At 41.1% G+C, this 20,024-nt stretch overlaps 1 protein-coding gene across 1 annotated transcript in view; it reads left to right on the top strand.

The window, feature by feature from the left end:
• Positions 1-20,024, top strand: part of LOC126299302 (single-minded homolog 1-like) — a 496,270-nt gene that overhangs the window by 458,701 nt on the left and 17,545 nt on the right. The window contains exons 8-9 of the mRNA XM_049991100.1: positions 1,608-1,807; positions 15,998-16,104. Coding sequence (XP_049847057.1) covers positions 1,608-1,807; positions 15,998-16,104 — 307 coding nt within the window. The remainder of the gene's footprint in view (positions 1-1,607; positions 1,808-15,997; positions 16,105-20,024) is intronic.

Raw genomic sequence — 20,024 nt, 5'->3', positions numbered from 1 at the left:
CTTGGAGAGAATGTTGTTAGGAAAAATATGAAAGATGTCTTTGTGGAAATTATCTAATAGCTGGGTTTCAGGTGTTAACATAGGAGTAGGATGTCGGTTGCACATAGAAATAGTGAGCTGGTGCGTTAATTTGGGGTGAGATGGATAGGGTAGGTTATACTTGGAAGGAGGGGTAGATCTTGGGTATGAGTTGACATTCTGGGACGGGAAGGTAAGTGAAATTTCTTTGGGTGAGAAAATGAAGTGCATGAAGAGGGAAATAAATGGCATCTTGATAGAGGCGAGGCAACTAACCAGGCTTGTTAAGGATGAGGGAGACTATTGGGTGTTCATGGGAGATGTGGGAGAGGCTTAGGACTTATAAGTGTTGGAGGTGATGAGGAAATTGTATTAACTGCTAAAGGAAATGGATGGCGTGGGGTAGATGAATACGGAAGGAAAGGTCGAGTGCATAGCGCTCTAGGATTTTGAGGAAGTGGTACAATTTTGGAAGAACGGCAGTCTTTGCGACGTAGGTTAGCATGAGACGGATGAGGTCTTGCAGATGTGGAAAATGATTGGGCCTTTTAGCAGTTTTAATAGTTCCAATCTATTGTAGGCTTTCTTTTGGACGGCTAGTTCGTGGAGACCCGAGTTTAGTTTCTGATCTAGTGTTGGCCCAAGACAGTGGGAGGTTGTAATTAAACCTTCGCTACAGTTGCAGACAGTCAACATCGGCCTGGCCAAGTTGAACAGGGCTCTGCTCGTAAAGCTGTTTTATAAAAAAACGGCAGTACTACTGCTGCTCTTCGCGAGCATCGATGCATTAAAGGAATGTGAGAGGACCTCTTTCCGCACTGGGTTTGAGGAATATGGTTCCGAAGTTCATCGGCCGATCGTTCCAAACTGCGTGCCCACCAAAATCACCAGATTTGAACCCGTGTGATTTCTGGCTGTAAGGTTACCTGAAAGACAGGATTTATCAACGGGACCGTAACAGACGTTAAAGGCTGAGGAGGAGCGTAGCGAGGGAGGTAGCCAACATCCCATCTGAGATGTGTCGGGCAGCAGTATATCACTCTCTAGTGCGGTTCCAGGCTGTCCTGGATGCAGACGGTCGCCGCATTGAGCAACGTTAGTAACGTGGAACGTAAATACGGTACGCTATTAGCAAATGTTACCCTCTTATTGGAAATTAAAATTTTTTTTCTTTTAATAGTTCATCCGTTATTTCTATTCCTCGTTCCTTACAAATGTTTCCACGAAGTTTCATTGTCCTAAGATCACTGGTTTTCATTAGGGCCCTCTCAAGCACGGAAGTTTAATTATTACCGCCATGTATTACAGTGTTTTATTTTACTATGACTGGATGGTTGTGGACTGCGAGATAAAGCTTTCGGGGAAGGAAAGCTCGGATAGTTTTTCCTAAGATTATTTTCTTTTTTGCATTGTACAGGTATATTAAGATAAAAAATATAGAAATGAAAGAAAACAAGAAGAATGAAGTTGAAACGAAAAAAAAATGCTGTTGTTACTGGCGTTGCCTTTATTATGATTACTTTTCCTCATATGAACACTACCACCAACAGTAATGTTTATTATATGTAGCCACTTGTTGTGTGTGGCAGGTGATCCACTGCTCGGGCTACCTGAAGGTGAAGCAGTTCACTCTGGAGTCTTCCCCGTACGACAGCTGCTACCAGAACGTGGGGCTCGTCGCGGTGGGCCACTCGCTGCCCCCCAGCGCCATCACCGAGATCAAGCTGCACTGCAACATGTTCATGTTCCGCGCCAGCCTCGACCTCAAGCTCATCTTCCTCGACGCCAGGTAGGTGCCGCCCTGCTCCTGCGCTTCCTCCCCTGCTTACTTCTGACGACTGTTAAAAAGATATATCTATACCTACATCGCTGGCCACCGTGAAGGCGGCATGTAATAGACGTCAAATTGGCACGATACGTATTACATTGTTGTGCAAATGATAAACTTTCCAGCACAGCCGCACTGTCCGCATCTAGTGTATAAGGGGAGATTGCATAGTCGGTTTCTCACTCATAAACCGCATTTAAATTTATTTATTTATTATTTTCTTTTTTCGTGACGAACGTATGGGGATTCGACAGTGCAGGATCGTGGCCTATGAAAAATGCGACTTATCGTTCCACAATGTTGCTGCACGCGCTGTCCAGGTTCCCAAGACTTGTCATGAGAATCCGGAATCGATGGGTTCAGGAGGTTCATACTCGAAACTATGCAGAATCTCATTAGTTCCACACGACTAGCGCACGAAAGGAAAGACATTGTTCATTCAGCCTTCCAGTCGTACAGCCACGTCGATTACTTTGAGTCAGGAAATAGCACGCTTCTCTTGAAGCGGTAGAATACACTGCAGTGGTGCGATCGACGACAACACTAGACATTGGGGTAGCAACTGTGGACAGCAAGCGCTGCATTGATGTGTTATGGCCGGTGGCTGCACCCTGCCTTGTAAATTTAGCTTTTAACAAGGTAATGCCAGTTCATGCGTTGCCCTTGCTGTCCTGACGTTCCTGTATACAGAGGCTCGTTTCCAGATTACTCACCCACTGAAAACGTGTGGTCAAGAATAACCAAGAGGCTGGCACGCTCCCACTCACCATCCATTACGACTGATGAAGTTTAGTACAAAGCTGAAGCAGCACTGAATGATGTATCCACGTCTGTCATCCAAGTTCAGTTCGTGACGATTTCCACCAATTTTAGAGACATTGCGCCAAAGTTCACAGCTCTATGAACAAAATTTAGCTCCCTATCACTTACGAAACTAATCATGTTTTCTTCCTACAGTATTATATCCATGCAATAAGTGAAGCTGCATTAATGCTACTCTTCCTGGCGTTACAATTTTAATGGCCAGCCGTGTATCTGTGTACCCGTGGTAGAGGAAATGTCGTACCAACATCAGCGATTTTCCATCTTATTCCATTCGCGTATGGAACGAGGGGGAAATGGTTGTGTGTATGCCTCTGCAGACATTCTAACGCCGTTTATCGACTTTCATTCTCCCGACGCGAGCAACACGATGGTGGCTCCAGATGTGTTTCCCCTATTATGTTCTGTGGATTTTTCTCTGGAATACTCTGAATTATCGGGGGAGGTGATGCGGCGGTAAGACATTGGATTCGGGAGGACTAAGATTCAAGCTCCGTCTGCCCATCTAGATATACCGGTAGATTTCCTTGAACTGCTGAAGAAAAATACTGAGGTGATTATTTTGAATAGTAGACGGAAATGTCCTTCATCAATACGAGATTTTGCTCTCCCTCTATTTCTTAGTCGTCGATGGGACGTTAAACCCTAATCTTACATCTTCTTTTGCATTCTGAATTTCTCGGTGAGCATGACTGATCTATGAATCGAATTTGTGTTGTCTAGAAATAAGTCCATCAACTTACCGATGTTTTTTTTACAGGTGGGTTGGCAAAATTATGTACGCAGTTGTTTGTTTCCTGAACGTGATAGACAGCCAAAACTTGAAAATAAACAGCATATGAAAATCGATGTGATGACTCAATTTAACACTGATTCTGTAGTGCTTCGCCAAGAGACAATAATGCCCCATTAAAGTTAGTTCTGAGTGACCGGAAAAGTTGCAATGTAACTCGTTTTTGAAAACTTGTCGGTAACAAATGGTGAGAAACGGAAAATGCAACCTCATAAAAGCTAACGGAATTCCTACTGAAACCGACTGCGATGTCTATTTTTGGCTTGGAATGTATTCACGTTTCTCTGGCGAAGCTATATATAGCGGTTGAAGTTGCGGTTTTGCTCAACAATATTTCACCCAGCGTCGAAAGTAATTTTGTTCTTTCCTTAAACGTAACATAGCAAAGTGATTTTCTATTGTTTCCATTGTTTATCTTAACGGATATTGTGAATTTAACATAATAAAAGGAAAGTGCAGTTACATTGATAAGTGATTATCTATACCTTACCTCGTTGTATTTTCAGTGGCTGTTAGCAGTCATATCCAGTCGACGGTTAAGCGTAAATTTCTAAATATGGCAATGGTCAGAATTTGTCCTAATTCCTCATTTTATTCTCAAGGCACGTAATACAGGCTGGCCAAAATAAAACTGGCCCGAAAAATGTTTACAAGCGTGACATGAAATAAATCACACTGACTAATGAACAGGAGAACCACTTTTCTTCAGAATATGCTGGTAATGGCCTCCCTTGACGTCGATGCAGTGCTGTGCGTGTTTTGTGAATCTATCAGAAACCGTAGCAGTTGTGATTGGGAAATGACAGTAACAGAATTTTCAGTATTCCGCTGCATCTCATCCAATGTGAAAGAATAAAGAATGATTTCACAGCTCCTGATTCTCCAATCTCCGAAAAAAAAAAAAAATACGGAGCTAGAGATCATGCGATCTTGGAATCTTGGAAGCCAGGATAGTTTGTTGCCCTTGTTGTCTCTCCTATCGTCATCCAACGCCTTTTGAGCTCGTGGCAAGGTTGCAAGTGCGGTGTGGTTTGTTGCTCCATCTTGCCAATTCTTGCTCACCTGTTTGCTGTTAACATTACGTTGCCGCGACTTCTAGGGAACTCTTTTGGAGTAATTTTCATTTTGGCCATCCTGCATTATGCGTCCTATCTCTCATGTTCGTGAATGTAGTTAATTGTTTTCAAGACGAAAGAAACACATTCAATCCTTTTTTTAATTTGAAACTCATGAAGAGAAAAATATAATAAATTCGTCCGAGTTCCGACTTCGTTTTCAGCTAAATAATTATTAAGTCTGCATAATCCACGATTAGATTTTCAAGAAAAGTGTAGACATTAAATCACGACCGATTTTTGGCAAAGTCCGGTACAGACATCAACATTGTACAATGCAATTTCTCGCATTGCGATATACAAAATGCTTATTTAGAGAACTTTCACAGTTTAGCGCTCAATGTGTGAATGATTGGTTGATACACTACTCAGATCCCATACATACACATGATTGGCATATGTTCGTTAATCAGTTTCTTTTCTGAGGATGCAGTAAAGGAAACAAAGGAGAAACTTGGAAAGAAAAATAAATTTCAGGGAGAAGAAACAAAACATTTAAGATTTTTCCGGACGACATTGTAATTCTGCCAGAAACTGCAAAGTACTTGAAGGATCATTTGAACAGAATGGATATTTTCTTGAAAAGAGGTTATAAAATTTACATCAATAAAAATAAAACAAGGGTAAAGAAATGAAGTCTAATTATATCAGGAAGTGCTCATGGAATTAGATGAAATAAGACGCTAAAAAGTAGTAGATGAGTTTGGTATTTGGGCAGCAAAATAATTGAAGAAGGCAGAATTATTGTGGATATAAAATGCAGCTTGGAACATCAAGAAAACCTTTTCCGAAAATTAGATGAGTAAATCGGAAGACCAATGAAGAGGTGCTACATCGAATCGGAGAGAAAAGACGTTTAAGGCACAGTTTTTTGAAAAAAATGATTAGGTTGATATGGCATATTCTGAGGCATCAAAGAATAGTAAGCATGTTTCAACTATACCGTTGAAAACGTACATTCTACATATACATCTACATGGATACTCTACAAATCACATTTAAGTGCCTGGCAGAGGGTTCATCGAACCACCTTCACAATTCTCTATTATTCCAATCTCGTATAGCGCGCGGGGAGAATGAACACCTATATCTTTCCGTACGAGCTCTTATTTCCCTTATTTTATCTTTGTGATCGTTCCTCCTATGTAAGTCAGTGTCAACAAAATATTTTCGCATTCGGAGGAGAAAGTTGGTGATTGGAATTTCGTGAGAAGATTCCGTCGCAACTAAAAACGCCTTTCTTTTAATGATGTCCATCTCAAATCCTGTATCATTTCTGTGATACTCTATCCCATATTTCGCGGTAATACATTCGGTAATTAAACCTGTGTTAATTATCAATCATCTTTTTAAATAATAGTAATGTTTACAAAGATAATACTGAAAAAAGTTGTAGTTAATCTTCACCAAAGCTGTTTGTGAGTAATAAAGGGAGGCACTGTTCAAAAATAAACATAGTTCCTCCCTCAATAAAATAGAAAATAGTGCATTCAGTAGCAATGCCGAATCTCTGTGAAGTGATGTAGTTCAACACAGAACACACAGTGGAAACTTTAGACGTATATGGGTAGCCGTGAAAGTGTGAAAAAGATATGTCTGTAACATGCGGCTGTTCCATCAACGTTTTAGTGCATCTTATTCTCATTTACTGTGGACGTAAACATTTAAGTAATGTGATTTACAGTTGACTTGTTCTTCTTTTCATTGGTTCCTTAGTCACTAAAGTCTTGACTACCTGTGGTCGTTTATCACTTATAATCATTCCGTAACTGTAGTACAAGATCTGAATTGTGCAGTATTTTGGCTGCAGCAGTCCATAATTCTAAATCTTCCTGTATCTCCTCTAAATGTGAGTCATTCGTCTACGAAACAAACTAGCCAGTAACATGCGTCCGATCAATGTGTTCCTTAATCCATTATGAAGAAAATTGTATCAGATTAGGCCAGTATCAGCAATACTTACCTGCCGGCAAGTTTGAAAAACAATTCCTTCGCTTCATATTGTCAGGTGCAAATATTATCGACCACCTACGACGGTTAGAGCTCTGCGTGGATGCGGATTTTGCTGTTGTGGTTTTCAGCCCCAAGGCTGTTTTGATGCACCTCTATACTGAGAGAACCTCTTCATATTATTATTATTGTTGTTGTTGTTGTATTTATCGTCTTTGAGATGTACTCTGTCTATGCAACTAAATAAAAGGCTGTTTCTTTTGTGCCGTATGCGTTTTGCCTGCTTTTATTTGCGAGGCGTCCTCAGAGGCAATTTTTGGGATCTTGTTATTTCATCTGTCACCTGGATTTGTGACTCGTTGTTCTGTGTACATCAGGAGGTACGATTTTCGGGGTTTCTTAACACTACTCATTTAAACACTTCACACGTTTTTAAAAAAGACAATGTTGTTGTTGTTATTGTTGTTGTGTTGTTGTTGTTGTTGTTGTTGTCTTCAGTCCATGCTACTCTATCCTGTGCAAGATTCTTCATCTCCCAGTACCTACTGCAGCCTACATCCTTCTGAATCTGCTTAGTGTACTCATCTCTTGGTCTCCCTCTACGATTTTTACCCTCCACGCTGCCCTCCAATACTAAATTGGTGATCCCTTGATGTCTCAGAACATGTCCTACCAACCGATCCCTTCTTCTGGTCAAGTTGTGCCACAAACTTCTCTTCCCCCCAATCCTGTTCAGTACTTCCTCATTTCATTAGTTATGTGATCTACCTATCTAGTCTTCAGCATTCTTCTGTAGCACCACATTTCGAAAACTTCTATTCTCTTCTTGTCCAAACTATTTATCATCCATGTTTCACTTCCATACATGGCTACACTCCATACAAATACATTCAGAAAAGACTTCCCGACACTTAAATCTATACTCGGTGTTAACAAATTTCTCTTCTTCAGAAACGCTTTCCTTGCCATTGCCAGTCTACATTTTATATCCTTCCTACTTCGACCATCATCAGTTATTTTGCTCCCCAAATAGCAAAACTCCTTTACTACTTTAAGTGTCTCATTTCCTAATCTAATTCCCTCAGCATCACCCGACTTAATACGACTGCATTCCATTATCCTCGTTTTGCTTTTGTTGACGGTCATCTTATATATTCCTCTCAAGACATTGTCCATCCCATTCAACTGGTCTTCCAAGTTCTTTGGTGTCTCTGACAGAATTACAATGTCATCGGCGAACCTCAAAGTTTTTATTTCTTCTCCCTGGATTTTAATACCTACTCAGAATTTTTCTTTTGTTTCCTTTACTGCTTGCTCAATATACAGATTGAATAACATCGGGGAGAGGCTACAACCCTGTCTTACTCCCTTCCCAACCACTGCTTCCCTTTCATGTCCCTCGACTCTTATGACTGCAATCTGGTTTCTGTACAAACTGTAAATAGCCTTTCGCTCCCTGTATTTTACCTTTCCCACCTTCAGAATTTGAAAGAGAGTATTCCAGTCAACATTGTCAAAATCTTTCTCTAAGTCTACAAATGCTAGAAACGTAGGTTTGCCTTTCCTTAATCTTTCTTCTAAGATAAGTCGTAAGGTCAGTATTGCCTCATGTGTTCCAGTATTTCTATGTGGTTAGATGATTGAAAACGCCGAAAAACGGACATCCTGGTGTATGCAGAAGAACAGGGCACAGTTCCAGGGGATACATAAGTGATACACAGATTAAAAAAAGAAGAACCACTACTGAGAATATTTCATAAATAAAGAAAAACATAACAACAGCGAAGACTCTTCATTTCTGTGTAATTCTTGCAACCGCCGTCCATTTTAACCTGCTTACTATAGTTAAGCCTTCGTCTCCTTTTACCATTTAAGCCCGCCACACTTCCCTCCATTACCAAACTGACGACACCTTAATGTCTTCGGACGCGTCTTACCAACCGATACCCCCTTTTAGTCAAGCTGTGCCATTAATTTCTTTCCCCCACTAGTTGTATTCAGTACCACCTCATTAATTATTCGATCCACTCTTCTAATTTTCAACATTCTTCTTTAACATGGCATTACAATTCTCTTCTTTTCTGAACTGTTTATCGTCCACGTTTCAGTTCCGTACAAGGCTGCACTCCAGACAAATACCTACAGAAAAGACTTTTTAACTTTTAAATTTACATTTTGTTAACATATTTCTTCCTTTCAGAAACTCTTTTCTCACTATTGCAGTCTCCATGTTTGGTTCACTCTGCTTCGACGATCGTCAGTTATTTTGCTTCCCATACAGCAGATATCATTGATTACCTGTAGTACCTCTTTTCTTAAGGTAATTTCGTCAGTATCATTTTATTTAATTTGACTACATTCCATGACGCTTATTTTACTTTTGTCGATGTTCATCACACGATCTCTTTCCAAGACACTATACATTCCGTTCACGTGCACTTTCAAGTCCTTTGCCATCTCTGACAGAGTTACTATGTCTTTAGCAAGCCTTAAAGGTTTCCTTTCTTCTCCCTGAACTTTTCGGTTTCCAAATTGCTCCTAGGCTTTATTTACCGCTTGCTCAGTGTAAGCATTTGGTAATGTTGGGGAGAGACTACAACCCAATCTCACCCCTTTCGCAAGCATCTCCCCCCTTTCTAGTCCCTCGCGCGCGGATATCGAATAACTCTTTGGCAGATAAGAGCCTGCACCGATAGATATCCGCCGGTATATTTGCAGATATCCGCAGTTATAATTACTTTGTAAGTAAAATTTAAAAGACAGTGTGGGTGTTACGATTTTCATCTATTTGTATTAAATATGATCAGTAATTGCTGTTTTAAGTCAGTATTCTTACTCATTCGAGTCGGAGGGCCACTGTATTGTTTCGAATGCCGTGTTCTGATAAGGGCAGATGATGTAAGGGCGAAAGATGGGAATATGCCCTTCTTCCTAGTTTTCGCGCAATTACGCGTACGTCATGCTTCCATCAAACCAGACTTGCATACCTCCAATTTCATTTACAGTAACAGAGATAGTTTAGGGCATAATCGAAAGTTGCCAGAAAGCGACATGCTGTTCTATGATACTCGATCCACTGGAATCTTCGTTCCATGGTCTGACTCATGTCTGTATGTCACATACGACAAAAATAATGTTTAGTAGAAAATCAATGAATGTATCAACGTTTCTATTAAATGTATTTATAAGTATGCAGTGGAACGCTTACTATATTGAGAACTGTAGCACGTTAACGTGGTTTAAGTTTCTGGTGAACTGACGTATCTTTAATAAACGAAGAATATAGATGTTTTTAACAATATGAAACAACTGATGACAACTTTTAACACTTCATTTGACTTCGCAATGTTGCGCAAATATTCCCCAGAAAAGTTCAGAAAATCCATTTACGTACTTATGGCAGGAAGCTTTAACTTACCAATAGTATCAAGAATGTGTGAGGCTGCGTTATATTAAAATGTGGTCGCGATAGGCCTCAATTTTCTTAGTCAGTGAATTCCAAATTACCAGTTTCTTCCATTAACAGACGAATATTTAAGCTCCCATCAGAGCTTCGGCTACCGGACGGGTTCACTGGTTTAGAAAATTTTAATGTCCTTGGATGCGGTGAAGGATAAGGATCCTGCGTTTGCGGATAGCATGTATCGCAGACCTCCAACGATGGTGTAGTTTCAAAAAGGAGATCTCGATCATTACCGGTTAGAAATGATTTTGATCGAGGGAATTGCCAGTGAGAGAGACAACGGAAATCCGTGATGGGGCGGCGGAGGGTCGTGTGAGAACTTGCGGTGGTCCGCCACCCACCTCCATGAAACGGGAGCCGCGTCATCTCGCGCGCACATAAAGATTGGGTTACGCATGGGGGCTAGGCCCGCCTGGGAAGATACTCGATATTCTACAGCCCGCAAATAGCCCTCTCGCCACAAGTAGCTCAGCCTCCGGTGTGATTTACGTCGTTCAACCAGCGCTCCCTGCCGCCTCTGTGGCACCGCTTCGTACACACGTGCCGCAATAAACACGTTGCCTGGTTTTCTCTATTTCTGAAAAGCACGTGCTCATTAGGTAACGTTAGCTTAGGAGGCAGCGCGGCGAGTCCGACTGAGGTCGGTGGCTGCTGCACTAGCTGGCCTGGCTGGGTTTTAGGTGGTTTTCCGCAGTCACTTGGATTTTTGGTAGTTCATCATGGGTAATGCACATAAGCCGTTAAAACAAGAAAACGCGCGGAAGAAAGTTTACACATACAGTGAAGGTTTCCTATGAGCATGAGACTGTGATCCGTGTCATGTTTCTGTACATAAAGTTCTGTCAACGGTAAAATTATAAATTTTTTTTAAAAAGGTTCTGTAATACTTTTTAAAATTTTCAAGAACAGTTTACATACTACTCGTACCTCAATCGCATTTAATATTAGAATATTTTGTAATATTTTTCATTTTTTTACGAGTGATTATCACTTTCGGTAGCTAACTACCATCTTCAGGTCTGAGAAGAGCCAGATAAAAAGAAAAATTGTCTTATGTAACAAGTTGTGTAAAAATTTCTGTTGACTTTCGTTAAAAAACTTACAGGGATTTAACATACCACTTACAGTATTATAAATGCACTAGCAGTCTGCAACACCTTTGCATCGTCCACAATATTCTAATTTAAAATCTCCAGGTAAAATCCCTTATGTACAGTCTAAAACCAACGCCGTTTTAGGCTGTACATAATGGATTTTATGTAAAGATTTAAAATAAGAATGTTATGGACGATGCAAAGGTGTTGTATACTGCTAGTGCACTTATAATATACTAAGTGTGGTATGTTAATTTCCTGTAAATTTTTCATATAAGCCAACAGCAATTTTAAATAACTTCTTAATTAAGACACTTTTCTGTTGGTTTGTCTTTGCTCAGCTCTGCAAATGGTTGCGATTGAGACAAAAAAGAAAATTTTTGAAAGTTTTATAAAGTTGTACAGAAACTTTTTAAAATTGTTATACCTTTGCATTTGATTATCTGCTGAAAATCGCTTTCTCCTATTCTCACAATGCCGGATATATTCAATACAGTTTTGTGTCCTAATACTGCAGACATTTTCAGTCGCTATGTACCTGTAGTTAACTGATTTTTAAAATTTAAATACACATAGGCGAAATGCATTATGCTTCCTTGTGACATTCTACGCGCATCCGCGAAGTTGGGCGGAGAATGTCCTCGTGTAGATGCGCTTAACACATGATAAAAGGAACACGAGGGTTTGACCTCTTGTCGACGGCTAGGTCATTAGAGACAGAGACGAAGCACGGAGTGATGAATGACGAGAAATGGAGCCTTCACTGTCCTTCTCAATGGAACCATCACGAAATCCGTCTGACGGAAGCCACGGAAGACCTGAATCTGTATGGCCGAACAGGTATTTGAACCACCGTCCTCTCCAATAACAGTCCTGGGTCTTACCATAAAGCACGAGAAATAGTCTCTAATTATTTATTATACTCCTCTAAGGTGGTGCCCTACAGCATAAGTAATTTTTGAAAATAACAAAGGCTAAAAATGAATATCGACCACTTCGTTATTCAGAAGGTAAATACTCGACAAATTTGAAGCTGACATACATATTGAAATTGTCATTATTTTCTCTGAAGATCAGTGTAAACATGTACAGGGTGTTTTAGGAGCAATGTTAACTATTTTAGGAGGCGGCAGTATAGGCTAATTCTAATAAAACATTCCATATAACATGTGTCCAAGTTTTATTGGTTACAGAGATACAGCTGTTAGAATGTAACCCAAACAAATACTTACAGACGGTGCTGAGCAAAGGCAAATGATTAACCGCAAAGTTGATTTTCATAAATTCCACCTCTGACTTTTCAATGCACTTTCGAATTCTCTTAACAGCACCAGGTCGTCTTGGTGGTCTTTCATAAGAGCGGCAGTATTCACAATTCCAACGATCATTTCGTCTCTTGTGTTTACTTTTGCTTTGTAGGCTTTACCTTTCAATCAGCCCCACAGATAAAACTGTTAAGGATAAAGGTCCCAGGACCTTGGTTGCCGAGAAATGTGACCTTTTCTGCCGATCGATCTCCCGCGGAATGTTGGGTTTACATGTTGTGTAACCTTACGACTAGAATGTGTAAGGGACTTGTCGTGATGGAAGCAGTTACCCATCCTTGTAGCCAAAGGAAACATTTCCAAAAATGCCAGAACCTCCTTTTCAAGAACGTCTACATAAAGAGGCCCTTTTAGATGATGTTTAAACGATACAGTCCACTTGACCAACAAATTACAACCACGGTTGAAAAATTCAGTTATGTGCATTCAAGAACAACTTTACAAATTGACTTTAAACAGACTAATAATCGATAAACAAACCCATAACAACTGGAGTACCAAGATGCGAAATTAGCCGTACCTCTGCAACCAATAAAAATTGGACACATGTTACATGGAACATACTACTCAAATTAGTCTGTAATACCAGCCTACGGCTTTTCCGCGTTGGGAAGTAACACCGATTGCCGTCAGATGACCGAAGTTAAACGCTGTCGGGCTTGGCTAGCAACTGGATGGGAGACCGTTCAGGTCTGCCGAGCGCTGTTGGCAAGCAGGTTGCAATCAACACTTGTGAGGACAATTGGCGATCTACTTGACTGATAAGTAACGGCTCCTTTCACGAAAGCACACAACGACCTGGAGGGCGGTGTGCTGACCACATGCCCCTCCATAATCGCATTCAGTGACGCTTTTGGCTGATGATGACATGGCGATCAGTCGGTACCGTTGGGCCTTTCGCGTCCTGTTCAGACGGAATAGGAGTAGTCTCTACTGCCATTTCACAAAATATTCACCACTGCTCGTGAAATATCCCGTATAAACCTATAGAACTGACACTAAACTGAAATTCTGAGTTAACGTTTCATAGATTTAAATATCATAGAATATCCAGCTAAGATGTGAAATAGGACACCATACGCATATGATGACATGGCTTGGTCGCTTAGTGCGTAAGTGTCACATGAAAACCCAGTGCTCTCGGTCTTACACTTCAATCACCTTCAGTATGTTTTCTGTTACTTATTGCTCTGGCGATGATTTGTGAATGTGAAAAAGGCAAGCTAAATCGTGGTTCGGAGTCTTCATTAAACTCGTCACCGTATGAGTGACTGATAACACACTTCTTATTTCAGAGGAAGGCAAGGATACGTCGCATCCAACAAAGGCACAGGTAGTAAAGTACAGCGGTATTTCGTCCAACGTTCGAAGTGATGACATCATATAGAAAGACCACCACAATCTTACGTGTTTGAACGTAGAGAAGTGGCACAAGAAGACTTTGCGGAGCGAACATGTGCAACGTCAAATATACGATTTTTTGTCGACAGTACCTTACCTCGGACAAGAGCTGTGTTAATACAAATATATTTAGTGGCAGATCAACATATGAGATGATAGTTCCGCAACGCGGGATATCACCTGGAAGATGCAGAAGTGGGTCGCCGACTTTATGAATTTACAGTTTTGTGCGTCGTTATGAAAAGTCGCAACCGCTAACGTAAAAGCAATGTGTAAAACAACGCCTCAGTTCCTCATCTTTTGTCGTATCACAATCGGTCTCAGACCATGAAGAACATTTTCGAGCGGTGCCTAAAGAGAATACGCAAGCGAAACGCATTAGAAGTAAGGTTATTATAGCGTCCAGTTTCCTAGAAACAGCAGCACACAGTCGCGCACCATGAATGTATCATCATGAGAATGATATGCTGTTTGCATATATGTACAAATAATGTTCGCAGCTATTTCCAGGGGCCAGCGCCTTTTAATACAGGTTGACAATTATTGAACTATATGAAAAAAAACGTAAGTTAGTTACAAACTACGGCGTGCACACACTTTATTCAACATGTAAGTATCACGTCAGATATTCGGATTTAGGTAATGACATGTTCGATATGCTTGCCATTATTGGCGATGATGTGGCGCAGACGAATAGCGAAATTCTGCATGAACCGCAGAAGTGTCGGAACATCGATGTTGTCGATGACCTCCGGAATGGCTCTTTTCAGCTCAACCATGGTTTTGGGGTTGTTGCAGTACACCTGGTTAATGCAGCCCCGTTCGGTAGTCACCGTGCCATCAAGGAATATCGCACCGATAATTCCATGACTGGACGTTGCACACCAGATAGTCACTCTTTGAGGTTGAAGAGACTTCTCGATTTAGCTTACTGACGAACACAACCAGATGAAAGTGGGCTTCGTCGCTAAGCAAAACCGCATGCACATACTAATTCCCATCATGCCCTGCGGCCAACCGTGCAGTTGGATGGTCCTAATGCAAACAGTTCAGAAGTTATGCCGATTTTATTTTATGTAGCTCAATTGTTGTCACCCATTATGTTTCCACGAGTATATTGTTTTCTAATATTGGACCTTAATTGATTTATGTCACTGTATTTCATTTTAAGTGATTGGAAAAAAGAGATTTTCAAATGTTTGACGCCAAAGTTGCCATTTATTTACTGGCTGACTAGCTTCGGGCTTTGCCAACTTTCACAAGCTACCTATTACCGAAAACAAAGTTTATTATGAGCGTTTGTGTCGGATGTGGATAACAATTGCGTTCTCTGTAATAGGAAGCTTGTGAAAATGGGCAAAGCTCGCAACTAATCACTCAGTAAATAAACAGCAGCTGTGATATTAAACATTTAAAAAGTCTTTTGTGCAGTGTTTGAGAGCTGCAAGACGCGACGTACTGAAAAAGTTCATTTTAACTAAGTACGCTGATGTTTTTAGATAATTGGATGTTATACTAACATTATTTCTGCGACATTTCGCTTCTCTATTTTCTTTACTCACCACTTGAAAGGACCTTTCTAGATCTGAGACCGGTTGCGGCGGAATAAAAGACACGCAGCTGGATCGGAGTTTTACGTACTGCTTAAAATTTCGAATTTTAGCTGTGGGTCTCTGTGGCATACTTCTGCATCTACATCTACATACATAGTCTGCAGTACGTCGTACCTATATTGTCGATTTTCTGTCCTCTTCCTTTCACGTATTGAATGAGTGAAAAATAAGTGTCTAAATGACTCTATACGCGCCCTAATCTGTCTCATCTTTTTGTCACTATCCCTACGCAAGATACACGTTGGTGGCAGCATAGAAGTCGCAGTGTTCTTCGTACACAGTTTCTCTAAATTTGCTAGACAGTACTGGACGTTACGAATTTACCCAAAAATGTAGTGTAGAAAGCTATGCATAGCGAATGTATAACCTCACGAAACTAGCATTCACGCCAACCACGTTCCAGTTTCTCCCAGAACTTCCTCTTTTTCCGTTACTCTATTGATACACTAGTTACCATTTGGAGACTGAAATATATAGTACATCCTTACGTTTTGTACCGATAGCTAACAATTTTAGAAATATGCAAGAATTTGATTGGAGAACGATTTGAGTGAGCACTGTGGTGCATTTTGCAGGGTGGCGCAGCTGACGGGCTACGAACCGCAGGACCTGATCGAGAAGACGCTGTACCAGTATATCCACGGCTGCGACATGATGCACATGCGATACGCACACCATACGCGTAAGTACTCGCCTGTATCTAATAACAATCACTTATTTATTTTCATTTCTGGACGATCCATTTCAGAAAGAGCTTCGTTCCACACGTTACTTCAACGGACTACGAGGGCTATTCGAAAAGTCAGGACCGATAGGTCGCGAAGTGAAAACGACGGTGAAAATCCGATGAAGATTTGCACAGATGTGTTGCGCAGTGTCTCTAGTATGCCTGTCGATCGCGTCACATCGCTCTTTTCGGTTCCGAACGCACAGTGAGCACGTAAAGTTGCCTAGAAAATAGTGTCTCCCACCAAGCATGAGCGCCTGTGAGAGATTTCGCCTGATTTCATGCATCCCACACGACGTAACTATTATGAATTTCCTCCTTCATGACTATTCTCGGTCGCACACTTGCAGTGTTTCCGATGGGAAGTGTTTGATCAACCACCATATAGCCCGGACTTGGCTTCCTCTGATGTTCATCTCTGCTCACGCGAACCGCTGGCTATGAAGACAACGTTTTGACACCATGAACTGCAGATCGGTGTCGACAAGTGGCCGAAAGCGCAGGCGGCTGCCCTCTATGATGAGAGAATTGGAAAGTTGGTACACCGCTACGACAAATGTGTAAGTCGGAGCGACGAGTATGTAGAGAAGTAGCTGGAAAGTGTAGCAAATAAAACATTTTTGATTTCCAATGTCGTTTCCATTTCGCGACCGATCGGACCTTGCTTTCCGAATAGCCCTCGTATATCGTGACGAAGCACGAGATTTCCCGTGTCGGTACGCTGCTGAGACGCGGGTAGTTGAAGTGTGGTAGCAGACTACGAGCGCGGGTCAACGGCAGCGGTGCGCAGCGCCTAGCGCTTCCATGCCCCTCGCTTTGCATCTCGCATTTCAAAGTCCTGCTCGTCGTTCCGTGGTTCCTTCTATTGTATGCTGATATTTTTGACTTCATTCTGGCCCAAGACCTCACGCAATACAATTTTTGAGAAAAATTATAATTTACAGTATTAAAACAAATTTAGTTAAGATCACAGAGTCATCACATTAAAATATGTTAAATAATACTGCAACATGTCATGCGGTGATGAAAATCGTCTCCAACAAGGTTTTCAGTTGTCCAAGTTCCAAAATTAGTCCAGAAAATATCAGTCTGAATAACCTTGTTTTTTGCTGTAACCATGATTTTTAAGGTGCACAGTACATGCATTGCTCTGCAGATTAGCAAGTTGGATGGATCTTGTAATTCACCATATCTACACAGTTCGTAAGTACTAATGTAGCCCCATTTGTTCAAATTTTCTTTACAGCCGTCCTTACGCGATTAAGGGCTTTCCAAGTCGTACAAGTGAATTCGGAACTCCCCAGAAAACTCCTCTTTCGAGTTTTTCCATGGGATACTGGAGACGAGTTTCGTCGTAGTTCTACTCGGCGTTTATTATGTGATAAAAAGATAGATTTGGTCGATAGTAATAAGCTCGTTCTTGATTTCAGTCTCAGCAGCTGAGAAATATGTCCATACATAGTGTGTCTGGAATCTGTCTCTTGCTTTTGTTTTTCAACCTCTGGAGCCATTCCTCTCCTTACTTCTATGGTAACTGTGCCCATAAACTGATTGATCTGGTTTACAGGGAATGTTTAATGTTGTCAGTCAGTAAGTACGTATAATTAGTAGTGGCTGACTTCAAAGTAGGACTGCTTCGCACACGTCTGTATTTGTTCCATCCACTTACCTGAACATTTCTGAATTTCATGTCTGTGAGGCTGCTTCTGTCTTCCACTGGAACACAAGAGGTGGGGTTGTGGCGGTATTGCGCAACAGTATCATCAGTACGCGTCACAGCTATTGGTCGTCCTCGGATGAATTTTCTGGCAGCCGAATCTGTGGTTATAAATTGTTACCACAACCTATAAATGGCAGAAATATGGCTATTAAACAGATGAACACCACTAAGAGCACGATACTGTAGTAATAAAGACACCTGACTCGCATTCGACGGGGATGCGGTCCAAATCCGTGGCTAACCGTTGTGATTTAGATATTCCATTCCCTTAAATCGCTTAAAGTTAATTCCAGAACGGTTCCTCTGAAAATAACACTACTGAGCTATTCCTTTCTTACTCTCATCCGAGCTTGTGTTCCAGTTGCAATAACGTCATCGTCGACGGGAAGTTAAAATCTAGTTTTCCTTCTTTTTCCACTGCCAAGTAATATAGCCCGATGAAACTTAGACTATACACAGAAAGAACTTCTATAGTAGAGTACAGAAGGAAACTGAAGGAAATACGCAGTGGGACGAACAGAAATGACACTTTTATTCAAAAATAATAATAATTACACTGAAGGCACCACCATTTATGACGTTTCCCTGCATATTACAAAAGGCAGGACATGGTTCTGGCCGGCGCACCAGCCCTAATCCATAAGCCGTGGGACGGATCAGTTACTTTATCCATCTTTTCCATATGTTTTACAGAGCAGTGTGTATACTCCACAAACCACTGTACAGTACGTAGTGTAGCGTATTTCGTATCAATATTATCAGTTATTTGTCCTATTCGATTCGTGTACGGAGCGAGTCAGAAATGAGTGACTATATGCTCAGTGAGGCACTGAGATACAGGGTGACAATTATTGAACTACATGAAAAAAAGTCAATTAGTTACAAACTACTGCATGCACACACTTTATTCAACATGTAAACGTCACTACAGATATTCGGATTTATTTTATGACATGTTCGATATGCCTGCCACCATTGGCGTTGATGTACCACAGACGAAGGGCGAAATTCTGCTTGACCCGCTGAAGTGTCAGAAAACTGATGCTGCCGATGACCGCCTGAATGACTGTTTCCAGCTCAGCAATGGTTTTGGAGTTATTGCTGTCTCTTTAATATAGCCCCATAAAAAGAAGTGTCATGCGTTCAGATCCGGAGAATACGGTGGCCAATCGAGGCTCACGCCAGTGCCCTCTGGGTACCCAAGAGCCAGAATGCGGTGTTCTTCCAGGACATCAAACACTCTCCTGCTTCGATGGGGCCGAGCCCCGTCTTGCATGAACCATATCTTGTCCAAATCAGGGCCGCTTTGGATAATGAGGATGAAATCATATTCCAAAACCACGTGCGCATGATCATACTAATTCCCATAATGCCCCGCGGCCAACCGTGCAGTTTGAACGTGCTAACGCACACCGTTCAGAAGTCGTGACGATTTGTTCAAACTGTTCAAATGTGTGTGAAATCTTATGGGACTTAACGTCTAAGGTCATCAGTCCCTAAGCTTACACACTACTTAACCTAAATTATCCTAAGGACAAACACACACACACCCAGTCCATGACAGTGACGATTTTATTTCATATAGTTCAAGAATTGTCACCCTGTATCTCTCATGTTATTCTCATGGTCTCTACGTGAAAATTTATATGATGGACGCAGTAGAACTGCCGCAAAATCTTCCTCGAACACCGGTTTCCTAAATTTACCAAACAATAATATGTTTGTTTGCATGGCCATCTTCCGCAGCAGCTGCTGTATGTAAATTATTATTTGATTTTTCCGTCTTAAGTGTACTGCAGCGTAACAGTGTTTGGCACCACGCTTCTCTTTACGAAGCATCCGCAGTTGTCATTCTGTAAATACAGTACGCATAATATGCTTCTACATTTAGCCAGTCGTAGATAAAAACAATTTTCCTTAATAAACTTGGCGTACAATTTGACTACGGTGTTTATTCCTCTTTTTTTTTTTTTGCATGTTGTGGGGTTGCGAGTTTTTCCTTATTGTTAGCAGAGGTTGAATCCCGAGAAAACTTTTGTTGCCCTTTCATCCTTGTCGATTTTTCAACTTTTAAGAAACTACCTTTTCTTTTGCCGTATTTACGTTTATGCAGTTTAGGTTTGCAAAACTTCACAAAATTTATCTTATATTAATG

Source organism: Schistocerca gregaria, chromosome X (assembly GCF_023897955.1).
Source record: "Schistocerca gregaria isolate iqSchGreg1 chromosome X, iqSchGreg1.2, whole genome shotgun sequence".
In the NCBI taxonomy this organism is placed as follows: Eukaryota; Metazoa; Arthropoda; class Insecta; order Orthoptera; family Acrididae; genus Schistocerca; species Schistocerca gregaria.
The sequence above is the reverse complement of the archived record's forward strand: the minus strand, read 5'-3'. Positions and strand labels throughout refer to the sequence as shown.